General features: G+C 23.0%; 2 protein-coding genes across 5 annotated transcripts in view; one reads left to right on the forward strand and one right to left on the reverse strand.

Moving 5' to 3' along the window:
• Sxl (Sex lethal) overlaps positions 1 to 15,807 on the reverse strand; it is a 153,918-nt gene that overhangs the window by 96,799 nt on the left and 41,312 nt on the right. The window lies entirely within an intron of this gene.
• Positions 3,928 to 4,750, forward strand: LOC142228699 (C-type lectin 37Db-like). Its single transcript, XM_075299192.1, has 3 exons — positions 3,928 to 4,090; positions 4,158 to 4,231; positions 4,290 to 4,750. The coding sequence occupies exons 1-3, from the start codon at positions 3,991 to 3,993 to the stop codon at positions 4,656 to 4,658; spliced, it is 543 nt and encodes a 180-aa protein (XP_075155307.1). The 5' UTR covers positions 3,928 to 3,990; the 3' UTR covers positions 4,659 to 4,750.

A 15,807-nucleotide genomic window follows, 5' to 3' on the forward strand; every position in this document is an offset into this window, starting at 1 on the left:
GCTGAACAAAATTTGTCGATAAAAAAGCGGATTTTCTGCCAACTTTTCTAGGGCCCATTCACTGAAAATTCGACGTTGTGGCAGATCGTTCGGCTTCAGTTCTTGCACGAGCTGTATTTTATACGGTTTTACACCAAGATCTTTGCGTAAAATCTTCCATGTGGTCGAATAACACAAACCCAATTGCTGCGAACGGCGACGAATCGACATTTCACGGTCTTCAGCAACACTCTCAGAAACAGACGCAATATTCTCTTCTGTACGCACTGTACGCATTCGTGTGGTTGGTTTAATGTCCAATAAAGTAAACTGAGTGCGAAACTTGGTCACAATCGCATTAATTGTTTGCTCACTTGGTCGATTATGTAGACCATAAATCGGACGTAAAGCGCGAAACACATTTCGAACCGAACACTGATTTTGGTAATAAAATTCAATGATTTGCAAGCGTTGCTCGTTAGTAAGTCTATTCATGATGAAATGTCAAAGCATACTGAGCATCTTTCTCTTTGACACCATGTCTGAAATCCCACGTGATCTGTCAAATACTAATGCATGAAAATCCTAACCTCAAAAGAATCACCCTTTACATATTGGTGAGGTCTAAAATACATTTTTATAAACTTCTTTAACAATAAACGAAAAATTCGAAAATTTGAGACAATTTTTCTACTGTATGTTTCTAGTAAATGGACATTTATACAAACACTTTAGCTGATACTTCTACTTTTTTTTGTATTTTTTCTCACACTGTGAAAGATGTTATACGCCAAATAGCGCTTATTTTCGTAAGGCCATTTGGTCACAATTCAAGAATCAAATTTTCAGAACAAGCTCATATAGTTCTTGAAGTAATTGAGGTAGGTTTTCAAAATGACATTCTTTGTTCTACATGCTGTTAGTACAAGTAAAAATTGAAGAAAAATAAAAGTTTTTAACATTAGGTTTATTTCGGTAGTGAAAGGGTTAAGAGCTATAGAAATGACAAAAAAAATATTAGCCTCAACCCAAATGCATTAAATATTTATTTGAATCGGTAGGACGGTCAAGTATAATTTAATGTATGAAGATTCTACGGATAAAATTTTGACAAAATATTCTATAGAAATAAAATTTGAACAAAATTTTCTATAGAAATAAAATTTTGACAAAATTTTTGTATAGAAATATAATATTTACAAAATTTTCTATAGAAATAAAATTTTGACAAAATATTTCTATAGAAATAAAGTTTTGACAAAATTTTTGTATAGAAATATAATATTTACAAAATTTTCTATAGAAATAAAATTTTGCAAAAATTTTCTATAGAAATAAAATTTTGACAAAATTTCTATAGAAATAAAATTTTTAAAAAATGTTCTATAGAAATAAATTTTTTACAAAATTTTCTATAGAAATAAAATTTTTACAAAAGTTTTTAGAGAAATAGAATTTTAAAAAAAATTTCTATAGGAATAAAATTTTGACAAAATTTCTATAGAAACAAAATTTTGCAAAATTTTTCTATAGAAATACAATTTTGACAAAATGTTTGTATAGAAATATAATATTTACAAAATTTTCTATAGAAACAAAATTTTGCAAAAATTTTCTATAGCAATAAAATTTTGCAAAAGTTTTCTATAGAAATACAATTTTGACAAAATTTTCTATAGAAATAACAAAATTTTGCAAAAATTTTCTATAGAAATAAAATTTTGACAAAGTTTCTAAAGAGATAAAATTTATACAAAATTTTCTATAGAAATAAATTTCTTACAAAATTTTCTATAGAAACAAAATTTTGCAAAATTTTTCTATAGAAATAAAATTTTGACAAAATGTTTCTATAGAAATATAATATTTACAAAATTTTCTATAGAAACAAAATTTTGCAAAAATTTTCTATAGCAAAAAAATTTTGCAAAAGTTTTCTATAGAAATACAATTTTGATAAAATTTTCTATAGAACTAAAATTTTGGCAAAATTTTTTATAGAAACAAAATTTTGACAAAATTTTCTATAGAAATAAAATTTTGCAAAAATTTTCTATAGAAATAAAATTTTTATAAAATATTCGATAGAAATAAAATTTGAACAAAATTTTCTATAGAAACAAAATTTTGACAAAATTTTCTATAGAAATAAAATTTTGCAAAATTTTTCTATAGAAATAAAATTTTTATAAAATATTCGATAGAAATAAAATTTTGACAAAATTTTCTATGGAAATAAAATTTTGACAAAATTTTCTATAGAAATAAAATTTTGACCAAATAAAAAGAAATAAAATTTGGCACAAATTTTCTATAGAAATAAAATTTTGACAATGTTTTCTAAAGAGATAAAATTTGAACAAAATTTTCTATAAAATAAACTTTTAATAAAATTTTCTATAGAAATAAAATTTTGACAAAATTTTCTATAGAAATAAAATTTTGACAAAATTTTCTATAGAAATAAAATTTTGACAAAATTTTTCTATAGAAATAAAATTTTGCACAAAATTTTCTATAGAAATAAAATTTTGCACAAAATTTTCTATAGAAATAAAATTTTGCACAAAATTTTCTATAGAAATAAAATTTTGACAATGTTTTCTAAAGAGATCAAGTTTTAACAAAATTTCTATATAAATAAAATTTTTACAAAATGTTCTATAGAAATAAATTTTTTACAAAATTTTCTATAGAAATAAAATTTTGACAAAATTTTTGTATAGAAATATAATATTTACAAAATTTTCTATAGAAACAAAATTTTGCAAAAATTTTCTATAGAAACAAAATTTTGCAAAAATTTTCTATAGAAATAAAATTTTGCAAAAGTTTTCTATAGAAATAAAATTTTGACAAAATTTTCTATAGAAATAAAATTTTGAAAAAAAAATTTTGTATAGAAGTATAATATTTACAAAATGTTCTATAGCAATAAAATTTTGCAAAAGTTTTTCATAGAAATACAATTTTGACAAAATTTTCTATAGAAATAAAATTTTGACGAAAGTTTTTAGAGAAATAAAATATTAACAAAATTTTCTATAGGAATAAAATTTTGACAAAATTTCTATAGCAACAAAATTTTGCAAAATTTTTCTATAGAAATAAAATTTTGACAAAATGTTTGTATAGAAATATAATATTTACAAAATTTTCTATAGAAACAAAATTTTGCAAAAATTTTCTATAGAAATAAAATTTTTATAAAATATTCGATAGAAATAAAATTTGAACAAAATTTTCTATAGAAATAAATTTTTGACAAAATTTTCTATAGAAATAAAATTTTAACAAAATTTTCTAAGAAATAAAATTTTAACAAAATTTTCTATAGAAATAAAATTCTGCAAAAATTTTCTTTAGAAGTAAAATTTGGCAAAAATTTTCAATAGATATAAAATTTTGCAAAAATGTTCTATAGTAATAAAATTTTGAAAAAAATTTCTATAGAAATAAAATTTTGCAAAAACTTTTTTTAGAAGTAAAATTTTGCAAAAATTTCCTTTAGAAGTAAAATTTTGCAGAAATTTTCTATAGATATAAAATTTTGCAAAAATTTTCTATAGTAATAAAATTTTGACAAAATTTTCTATAGAAAATTCCTAGTGATGTGCTTTGGGATGAACTATTTCTTTTTTCTGGGTGTCCGTCCCACTCTCCTATAAACCAACAGAGTCACAACATATATCCGTATACAAATAGTTTATAAATCCAGCAAGTGTTTTAATTCCCCATAAAACAAATATGCCCTAAATCCATAAATAATGATTTCAAGATGACTAATAGACATTTAACACAAAAAAACTGAATGATAAGAATAAAAACGATGCCAACATCAAGAATAAAAATAAAAATAAAAATAAAACCTGTTTCGAAAAATCCCCGTGTATCAATGTTTTGGAATCGTTATCGCTGGCATGGGAAATCGTCGAAAGTAGATGAAATATGAATCTGTCAGATAATCATTGTTTTCAGAACTTGTATTAAGAAAAGACATAATCGCGCAAAATGCTACTGAAGATTTCAACAATTTGCCTGATTGCAAGCTTTGTGACCATCAATGTATTGGCCGTTAGACCTCCAAAAATACAAACTACCGTATTGGAAGGCAAGTAGAAATAGCTTGAAATTCCAAAAAACTATTAAACCAAAATAAACAATCAATCATATAATAGCTTATCCCGATGAAATAGATGTGACGCCCTTTACCAAAGTTGGTAGAAAACTTTATCATTTTGGCCAGAGCAAAGTAAGTTGAGTTCATTTTAAATCTTCATTATCGATTTAATCCTTTAATCTTTCTCTAGGTTTCATGGTTTAAGGCAAATTTAATATGTCGTACCTTGGGTGGATATTTGGCTTCATTCGATACTCAGGCTGAGCTAACCGCATTATCGGACCATTTAAAAGCCAATTATCCCACCGATAGATGGTGGTGGCTTTCAGGTTCTGATCTACATGGTGAAGGTGATTTTCATTGGTATAGAACTGGAGAACGTTTAACCTATGCAGATTGGTCTGCTGGGCAACCCGATAATGCTGGAGGAAATGAACATTGTGTTCATTTATGGTTTGTTACCAACAAATTCCAAATGAACGATTGGATTTGCAATCAAGCTGCCTATTATATATGTGAAGCTGATAAACCCAATACGGTGGTGGTGTCCATATTTTAATTTGAGGTTGTAAAGAAGATTCAGTAAAGACTGCTTTTGAAGAAAGAATGTAGAACGAAAATCAATTAATAAACTCAAAAACAAAAAAAATATATATATTTTTCCTTTAAACCCCCCATTTTAGGCAAGAAAAATTATCTTTTGTCCGAAACAATTTCGCTGAGAGCCTTTATGGATTTATGAATGGAGACCAAAATTACATCAAAAATTCCAACCAACACAGATTTACAGTAATGCAATGAAATAATAAAAATAACATTTTGAAAAAAATGTTGACAAAATTTTCTATAGAAATAAAATTTTGACAAAATTTTCTATAGAAATAAACTTTTGACAAAATTTTCTATAGAAATAAAATGTTGACAAAATTTTCTATAGAAATAAAATTTTTACAAAATTTTCTATAGAAATAAAATTTTGACATTATTTTCTATAGAAATAAAATTTTGACAAAGTTTTCTAAAGAGATAAAATTTTAACAAAATTTTCTATAGAAATAAAATTTTGACAAAATTTCTATAGAAATAAAATTTTTACAAAATGTTCTATAGAAATAAATTTTTTACAAAATTTTCTATAGAAACAAAATTTTGCAAAATTTTTCTAAAGAAATAAAATTTTGACAAAATGTTTGTATAGAAATATAATATTTACAAAATTTTCTATAGAAATAAAATTTTGCAAAAATTTTCTATAGAAATAAAATTTTGCAAAAGTTTTCTATAGAAATACAATTTTGACAAAATTTTCTATAGACATAAAATTTTGGCAAAATTTTCTATTGAAATAAAATTTTGAGAAAATTTTCTATAGAAATAAAATTTTGACAGAATTTTTTATAGAAATAACATTTTGACGAAATTTTCTATAGAAATAACATTTTGACGAAATTTTCTATAGAAATAACATTTTGTCATAACTTCCAATGGAAAAAAAATTACAAAATTTTCTATATAGAATTTTGAAAAATTTTCTAATAGAAATAAAATTTTGACAAAATATTCTATAGACATAAAATTTTAACAAAGTTTTCTATAGAAATAAAATTTGACAAAATTTTGACAAAATCTTCTATAGAAATAAAATTTTGACAAAATTTTCTATAAAAATAACATTTTGATAAAATTTTCCATAGAAATAAATCCTCAAAGTAATCAGCGTTCAGCTACATAGATTTTGATTTTTCTGGTTTAATGAGATCTATGTATTAATTTTTATGAAGAACTGTTTCAATTTATGAAGTGAATATTATTGTAGTATGAAATTGAAAGAAACGTAGCTTTATTTTAAACTTCACTTTAATTTAAAATTAAAAACTTTTTTTGATCTTATATTCCAACTTATTAATATTTACTTATTTTTCAATCATCATTGAATATTGGTCTAGTTGTGAGTAACAAAGACGACAGCATCGATATTGAAAGTTCATGAGGATGATGATGATGCACAAAACAATGTCAAATCACACAACTTGAAACCTAATGGCTGGGAAAATTTCAACTTTTCACTTTGGTCCTTTCCCATGTCTTGGATATTCTTTTTATTTTTTGTTTTTTGGTTTTTTCATTTTCATTTTTAATGCTGGTGTCAAAAGATTATTTATGGCATACTGAATATTGTTCAAAAGAAATTGAAAGGAAGCAATAAAAGAAAGTTTTGTGTGTGTTAAGTTGTCTATCTAGAAAAATATGCTACGCTAAAATGTTCATTTATTCTAAGCCTGAAAATAGGCAATGTGATTTTGTTGGTATAACCAAAAAACGAAGCATACTTTTTTACATTTTTAAAAATTGTGATTGGTATTTTATCAAAAATAATCCTAAGAATTTATATTAGCAAATATTTTTTATAGAGAGATGAGTTTCATTGGGGATGAAAGCACGGTTACCACTCGAGCCATAAATAATGTACCAGAATTTGATGAAAATTTTAACACAAATCTACCACATTAAAATCAACATTTTATTTCCATAGAAAATGTTGTCAAAATTTTATTTCTAAAGCAAATTTTGTTAAAATTTTATTGCTACAGACAATTTTGTCAACATTTTATTTCTCTACAAAATTTTGCCAAAATTTTATTTCTATAGAAAATTTTGTTAAAATTGTATTTCTTGGAAATTTTTTTTTTAAATTTTACTTCTATAGAAAATTTTGTCATAATTTTATTTTTATAGAAAATTTTGTCAAAATTTTATTTCTATAGAAAATTTTGTCAAAATTTTATTTCTATAGAAAATTTTGTCAAAATTGTATTTCTATAGAAAATTTTGTCAAAATTTTATTTCTATAGAAAATTTTGTCAAAATTTTATTTCTATAGAAAATTTTGTCAAAATTTTATTTCTATAGAAAATTTTGTCAAAATTTTATTTCTATAGAAAATTTTGTCAAAATTTTATTTCTATAGAAAGTTTTGTCAAAATTTTATTTCTATAGAAAATTTTGTCAAAATTTTATTTCTATAGAAAATTTTGTCAAAATTTTATTTCTATAGAAAATTTTGTCAAAATTTTATTTCTATAGAAAATTTTGTCAAAATTTTATTTCTATAGAAAATTTTGTCAAAATTTTATTTCTATAGAAAATTTTGTCAAAATTTTATTTCTATAGAAAATTTTGTCAAAATTTTATTTCTATAGAAAATTTTGTCAAAATTTTATTTCTATAGAAAATTTTGTCAAAATTTTATTTCTATAGAAAATTTTGTCAAAATTTTATTTCTATAGAAAATTTTGTCAAAATTTTATTTCTATGGAAAATTTTGTCAAAATTTTATTTCTATAGAAATTTTTTTCAAAGTGTTATTTCTATATAGAAAATTTTGTCAAAATTTTACTTCTTTATAGAAAACTGTCAAATTTTATTTCTATATAGAAAATTTTGTCAAAATTTTATTTCTAAAGGGTGATTCTTTTGAGGTTAGGATTTTCATGCATTAGTATTTGACAGATCACGTGGGATTTCAGACATGGTGTCAAAGAGAAAGATGCTCAGTATGCTTTGACATTTCATCATGAATAGACTTACTAACGAGCCACAACGTCGAATTTTCAGTGAATGGGCCCTAGAAAAGTTGGCAGAAAATCCGCTTTTTTATCGACAAATTTTGTTCAGCGATGAGGCTCATTTCTGGTTGAATGGCTACGTAAATAAGCAAAATTGCCGCATTTGGAGTGAAGAGCAACCAGAAGCCGTTCAAGAACTGCCCATGCATCCCGAAAAATGCACTGTTTGGTGTGGTTTGTACGCTGGTGGAATCATTGGACCGTATTTTTTCAAAGATGCTGTTGGACGCAACGTTACGGTGAATGGCGATCGCTATCGTTCGATGCTAACAAACTTTTTGTTGCCAAAAATGGAAGAACTGAACTTGGTTGACATGTGGTTTCAACAAGATGGCGCTACATGCCACACAGCTCGCGATTCTATGGCCATTTTGAGGGAAAACTTCGGAGAACAATTCATCTCAAGAAATGGACCGGTAAGTTGGCCACCAAGATCATGCGATTTGACGCCTTTAGACTATTTTTTGTGGGGCTACGTCAAGTCTAAAGTCTACAGAAATAAGCCAGCAACTATTCCAGTTTTGGAAGACAACATTTCCGAAGAAATTCGGGCTATTCCGGCCGAAATGCTCGAAAAAGTTGCCCAAAATTGGACTTTCCGAATGGACCACCTAAGACGCAGCCGCGGTCAACATTTAAATGAAATTATCTTCAAAAAGTAAATGTCATGGACCAATCTAACGTTTCAAATAAAGAACCGATGAGATTTTGCAAATTTTATGCGTTTTTTTTTTAAAAAAAGTTATCAAGCTCTTAACAAATCATCCTTTATATAGAAAATTTTGTCAAAATTTTATTTTTATATAGAAAATTTTATCAAAATTTTATTTAATTAGAAAATGTTGTCAACATTTTATTTCTATAGCAAATTTTGTCCAAATTTTATTGTTACAGAAAATTTTGTCAAAATTTTATTCATATGTCAAAATTTTATTTCTATAAAAAATTTTGTTAAAATTCTATTTCGATTGAAAATTTTGTCAAAATTTTATTTCTATAGAAAATTTTGTCAAATTTTTATTTCTATAGAAAATTTTGTCAAAATTTTATTGCTACAGACAATTTTGTCAAAATTTAATTTTTATAGAAAATTTTGTCAAAATTTTATTTTTATAGAAAATTTTGTCAAAATTGTATTTCTATAGAAAATTTTGTCAAAATTTTATTTTTATAGAAAATTTTGTCAAAATTTTATTCATAGAAAATTTTGTTAAAATTTTATTTCTTAGAAAATTTTGTCAAAATTTTATTTCTATAGAAAATTTTGTCAAAATTTTATTTCTATAGAAAATTTTGTCAAAATGTTATTTCTATAGAAAATTTTGTCAAAATTTTATTTCTATAGAAAATTTTGTCAAAATTTTATTTTTACAGAAAATTTTGTCAAAATTTTATTTCATAGAAAATTTTGTTAAAATTTTATTTCTTAGAAAATTTTGTCAAAATTTTATTTCTATAGAAAATTTTGTCAAAATTTTATTTCTATAGAAAATTTTATTAAAATTTTATTTTTATAGAAAATTTTGTCAAAATTGTATTTCTATAGAAAATTTTGTCAAAATTTTATTTCTATAGAAAATTTTGTCAAAATTTTATTTTTATAGAAAAGTTTTGCAAAATTTCATTCCTACAGACAATTTTGTCAAAATATCTACAGAAAATTTTTGTCAAAATGTTTTTTAAAAATTTTATTTCTATAGAAAATATGTCAAAATTTTATTTCTATAGAAAATTTTGTCAAAATTTTATTTTTACAGAAAATTTTGTCAAAATTTTATTTCATAGAAAATTTTGTTAAAATTTTATTTCTTAGAAAATTTTGTCAAAATTTTATTTCTATAGAAAATTTTGTCAAAATTTTATTTCTATAGAAAATTTTGTGAAAATTTTATTTTTATAGAAAATTTTGTCAAAATTGTATTTCTATAGAAAATTTTGTCAAAATTTTATTTCTATAGAAAATTTTGTCAAAATATCTACAGAAAATTTTTGTCAAAATGTTTTTTAAAGATTTTATTTCTATAGAAAATTTGTCAAAATTTTATTTTTATAGCAAATTTTGTCAAAATGTTATTTCTACAGACAAATTTGTCACCATTTTATTTCTATAGAAAATTTTGTAAAAATTTTATTTCTATAGAGAATTTTGTCAAAATGTTATTTCTATAGTACATTTTCTTAAAATTTTATTTCTATGGAAAATTTTGTCAAAATTTTATTTTTATAGAAAGTTTTTGCAAAATGTTATTTCTCAAATATATTTTTGTATAATTTTTGGAAAGTATCCCTCACTCTTCCATATACAAGGATAGGATTCCAATTTCCCCTAAACCTTCAATATTTTTAAATTACGTTTGCGTTTAGAAAAGTGGCAATAAACTTCAGCTTATCCAAATTTAAGGCCGTACTTTCTTGTTTTTATATTCCTATATTATTTTCCTAATACGTGGAGGTTTTGTTTTCTCCAAAAAATCATCGATTACCATACTGACAAAGGTTAGAAAATCAATGATAAATGAGTTTAAAATTCTTTCGTAAATCCGTGACGAGAGGCAACCCAAATCTTTCGGGCTATACCAAAGCTTAGTAAATTCTATTTAAACTAAAAATGACAAAATAAGGATACAAACCGGAAGATAATGGGGGGATAATGGGGGAATAAACAATTTCCAAGGGTTGGGCAAAATATAAAAAAATCCTTAAAAAGGTTACGAAAGAAACAGGCCAAGAGAAAATCGATATATACAAGTCGATTATTTTCCAATTGAATGCAAAAAAATTCTGGAAAAAATACAATTTTATAGCCACAATGTGGTGATTGGTAAACAAGAATCGCCAAGTTTTTTCTTTTCTATTGCCATTGTTATATACCTATGATGGGAACAAAGTAATAGAAATGAATCAACAATAAACAAGAACACAATAGGGCTAGGAAACAATAATAGAAAAAATAGCAATCAATACCGCAAAAGTGTTATGGATATTTTATTAATTTACTTAAACCTTGATACTTAAAAATAAATGAGTAAACAATTTTCTATAGAAATAAAATTTTGGCAAAATTTTCAATTGGAATTAAATTTTGATAAAATTTTCTATATAAAGAAAATTTTGACAAAATTTGCTATTGAATTTAAATTTTGAAAAAAAATGTACAGAAAGAAAATTTTGAAAAAATTTCTACAGAAATAAAATTTTGCAAAAATTTTTCTATAGAAATAAAATTTTGAGAAACTTTTCTACAGAAATAAAATTTTGAGAAAAATTTCTATAGAAATAAAATTTTGAGAAAAATTTCTATAAAAATATAATTTTGAGAGAATTTTCTATAAAAATAAAATTTTGAGCGAATTTTCTATAAAATAAAAGAAATAAAAATTTTGTATTTCTACAGAAAATATTCTCGAAAAATTATTTCTATAAATATTGCAAACATTTTGTATTTCTATAGAAAATTTTGTCAAAAAATTACTTCTATAGATATTGCAAATATTTTGTATTTCTGTCGAAAATTTTGTCAAAATTTTATTTCTATAGAAAATGTTGTCAACATTTTATTTTCATTGAAAATTTTCTCAAAATTTTATTTCAATAGAAAATGTTGGCAAAATTTTATTTTTATAGATTTTTTTTTAAATTTTATTTCTATAGAAAATTTTTGCAAAATTTTATTTCTATAGATTTTTTTGTTTTTAATTTTGTTTTTATAGAAAAATTTCTCAAAATTTTATTTCTATTGAAAGTGTTCTCAAAATTTTATTTCTATAAATTTTGCAAAAATTTTTTTATCTCCATTAAGACTTTGCGCTTGAGTATTGATTTCCCTAACAATTGTATTTTATGATCAACTTTAAAACCCCTGCACTTAAACATTACTTACGTACCTCAAAGGAAACATTGGAAATAAATAATTTGCCAGTTGTAATGTTAAGTGCATTCATGCTTTATTGTTTAATTTAACCTTTCAACTTTAAGACGTGGTGGTGGTGACCCCAATTCTAGTATCCTTTTGCATGCCAAAAGAATGTTGCATGCATACAATTTAAGTGAGTTGCGGAGCCACCAAAAAAAAAACACACACACATACACAAAAACTATCTTGGCCGGATATGAAGAAACAATGAGGAAAAAGGACCTCCATCCAAATCAAACAGCGACAAAGTGAATGCTTTCATTATGGCGTCGTTTCGTCTACGTAATGGTGGCTAGCTACTGCTAGTAAACTGCTGTTGTCGCTGTTGCAGCCTGAACGAAGGGGCTACAATAAAAAATCATTGATACGAACAACAACAAAAAAAGAGGACAATAAATTCAATTGAAGAAACAAATTTGAATTTGAACAAAATTTGTTGAAAGAATGGAGGCACCATCAAATCGTCATTGGATAGGCCAGCAGCATATCACAGAAATTGCAAAGAGTTTTACTTACGTCAGCATAGATGGAATTACAATTTGATGATGTGACTAAGAGATAGAAATTCAATCACAGCCATAATGGGATAGCATATTTGAAATTTTATTTAGGTTTTGTTTGACGAAAGAGTGCCAATATAATCTACCAAAATTTGGAAAAATCTTTACCAGAAAACTACCAAACCAAAAAATCGGACTTAAAAATTTTTTTTCTATACTAAATTTCTCTAAATTTTATTTCTGTAGAAAATTTTTGCACAATTTTATTTCTTTAGAAAATTTTTGCAAAATTTTATTTCTATAGAAAATTTTTGCAAAATTTTACTTCTATAGAAAATTTTTGCAAAATTTTATTTCTATAGAAAATTTTTGCAAAATTTCATTTCTATAGAAAATTTTGCCAAAATTTTATTTCTATAGAAATTTTTGCCAAAATTTTATTTCTATAGATAATTTTGCCAAAATTTTATTTCTATAAAAAAATGTCAACATTTTATTTCTATAGAAAATTTTCTCTAAATTTTATTTCTACAGAAAATTTTGTCCAAATTTTATATTTATAGAAAATTTTGTGAAAATTTTATTTCCATAGAAAATTTTGTCCAAATTTTATATCTATAGAAAATTTTGTCAAACTTTTATATCTATGGCAAATGTTGTCAACATTTTATTTCTATAGAAAATTTTGCCACAATTTTATTTCTATAGAAAAATTTGTCAAACTTTTATATCTATAGAAAATTTCGACAACACTTTATTTCTATAGAAAATTTTTCTATATTGTACTTCAATTTTGTTATTTCTATAGAAAATTTTCTCTAAATTTTATTTCTATAGAAAATTTTCTCTAAATTTTATTTCTATAGAAAATTTTCTCCAAATTTTATTTCTATAGAAAATTTTGTCCAAATTTTATATCTATAGAAAATTTTGTCAAAATTTTGTACCTATACAAAATTTTGTCAAAATTTTATTTCTATAGAAAATGTCAAAATTTTATTTCTATAGAAAAATTTGTGAAAATTTTATTTCTACAGAAAATTTTGTCAAAATTTTATTTCTATAGAAAATTTTGTCAAAATTTTATTTCTATAAAAAATTTTGCCAAAATTTTATTTCTATAGAATATTTTTGCACAATTTTATTTCTATAGAAAATTTTTTGAAAATTTTATTTCTATAGAAAATTTTATTTCTATAGAAAATTTTTGCAAAATTGTATATCTATAGATAATTGTGGCAAAATTTTATTTCTATAGAAAATCATGGCAAAATTTTATTTCTATAGAAACTTCTCTCTAAATTTTATTTCTATAGAAATTTCTCTCTAAATTTTATTTCTATAGAAAATTTTGTCCAAATTTTATATCTATAGATAATTTTGTCAAAATTTTATATCTATAGAAAATTTTGTCAAAATTTTATTTCTATAGAAAATTTTGGCATAATTTTATTTCTATAGAAAATTTTGTCAAAATTTTATTTCTATATAAAATTTTGTCTAAATTTTATATCAATAGAAAATTTTGTCAAACTTTAATATCTATGGAAATTTTGTCAAATTTTTATATCTATAGAAAATTTTTGCATAATTTTATTTCTATAGAAAATTTTGTCAAAATTTTATTTCTATAGAAAATTTTGTGAAAATTTTATTTCTATAGAAAATATTGTTAAAATTTTATTTCTATAGAATATTTTTGCACAATTTTATTTCAATAGAAAATTTTCTCTAAATTTTATTTTTACAGAAAATTTTGACCAAATTTTATATCTATAGCAAATTTTGTCAAAATTTTATTTCTATAGAAAATTTTCTCTAACTTTTATTTCTATAGAAATTTTTTTGTCAAACTTTTATTTCTATAGAAAATTTTGTCAAACTTTTATATCTATGGAAATTTTGTCAAATTTTTATATCTATAGAAAATTTTGTCAAACTTTTATATCTATAGACAATTTTGTCAAAATTTTATTTCTGTAGAAAATTATTGCAAAATTTTATTTCTATAGAAAATTTTGTCAAAATTTTATTTCTATAGAAAATTTTGTGAAAATTTTATTTTTACAGAAAATTTTGACCAAATTTTATATCTATAGAAAATTTTGTCAAACTTTTATATCTATAGACAATTTTGTCAAAATTTTATTTCTGTAGAAAATTATTGCAAAATTTTATTTCTATAGACAATTTGTGCAAAATTTTATTTCTATAAAAAATTTTTGCACAATTTTATTTCTATAGAAAATGTCAAAATTTTATTTCTATAGAAAATTGTGGCAAAATTTTATTTCTATAGAAATTTCTCTCTAAATTTTATTTCTATAGAAAATTTTGTCCAAATTATATATCTATAGAAAATTTTGTCAAAATTTTATATCTATAGAAAATTTTGTCAAAATTTTATTTCTATAGAAAATTTTTGCATAATTTTATTTCTATACAAAATCGTGGCAAAATTTTATTTCTATAGAAAATCTTGGCAAAATGTTATTTCTATAGAAATTTCTCTCTAAATTTTAGTTCTATAGAAAATGTTGTCCAAATTTTATATTTATAGAATTTTTATATCTATAGAAAATTTTATCAAAATTTTATTTCTATAGAAAATTTGGGCATAATTTTATTTCTATATAAAAATTTGTCAAACTTTTACATCTATAGACAATTTTGTCAAAATTTTATTTCTATAGAAATTTTGCCAAAATTTTATTTCTATAGAAAATTTTGTCAAAATTTTATTTCTATAGAAAATTTTGCCAAAAGCTTATTTCTATAGAATATTTTTGCACAATTTTATTTCTATAGAAAATTTTCTCAAAATTTTATTTTTACAGAAAATTTTGTCCAAATTTTATATCTATAGAAAATTTTGCCAAAAATTTTATTTCTATAGAGCCACCGTGGTGCAATGGTTAGCATGCCCGCCTTGCATACACAAGGTCGTGGGTTCGATTCCTGCTTCGACCGAACTCCAAAAAGTTTTTCAGCGGTGGATTATCCCTACCTCAGTAATGCTGGTGGTTTCACTGCAATGTGGAACGCCGTTCCGACTCGGCAATAAAAAGGAGGTCCCTTGTCATTAAGCTTAACACGGAATCGGGCAGCACTCAGTGATAAGAGAGAAGTTCACCAATGTGGTGTCACAATGGACTGAATAGTCTAAGTGAGTCTGATACATCGGGCTACCACCTAACCTAACCTAACCTATTTCTATAGAAAAATTTTTTTTTGTCAAACTTTTATTTCTATAGAAAATTTTGTTAAAATTTTATTTCTATAGAAAATTTTTTCTAAATTTAATTTCTATAGAAAATTTTGCCCAAATTTTATTTTATAGAAAATTTTGTCAAAATTTTATTTCTATAGAAAATTTTGTCAAAATTTTATTTCTATAGAAAATTTTGTCAAAATTTTATTTCTATAGAAAATTTTGTCAAAATTTTATATTTATAGAAAATTTTGTCAAAATTTTATTTCTATATAAAAATTTACCAAACATTAAAATATGTACCATTTTTGTTAGAATTCTGCCAACTGTGGTGCCAACTCGAACACTTGTCTTATTGAACCAAAATACCTTAATTGTAGCAATTTAATTTCTAAGAAATGAATTTTTTTTCCAACAACCATCCATTCTGTTATTGGTTTTTTATTCCCTAATGTATT

Source organism: Haematobia irritans, chromosome 3 (assembly GCF_050003625.1).
Source record: "Haematobia irritans isolate KBUSLIRL chromosome 3, ASM5000362v1, whole genome shotgun sequence".
Lineage (NCBI taxonomy): Eukaryota > Metazoa > Arthropoda > Insecta > Diptera > Muscidae > Haematobia > Haematobia irritans.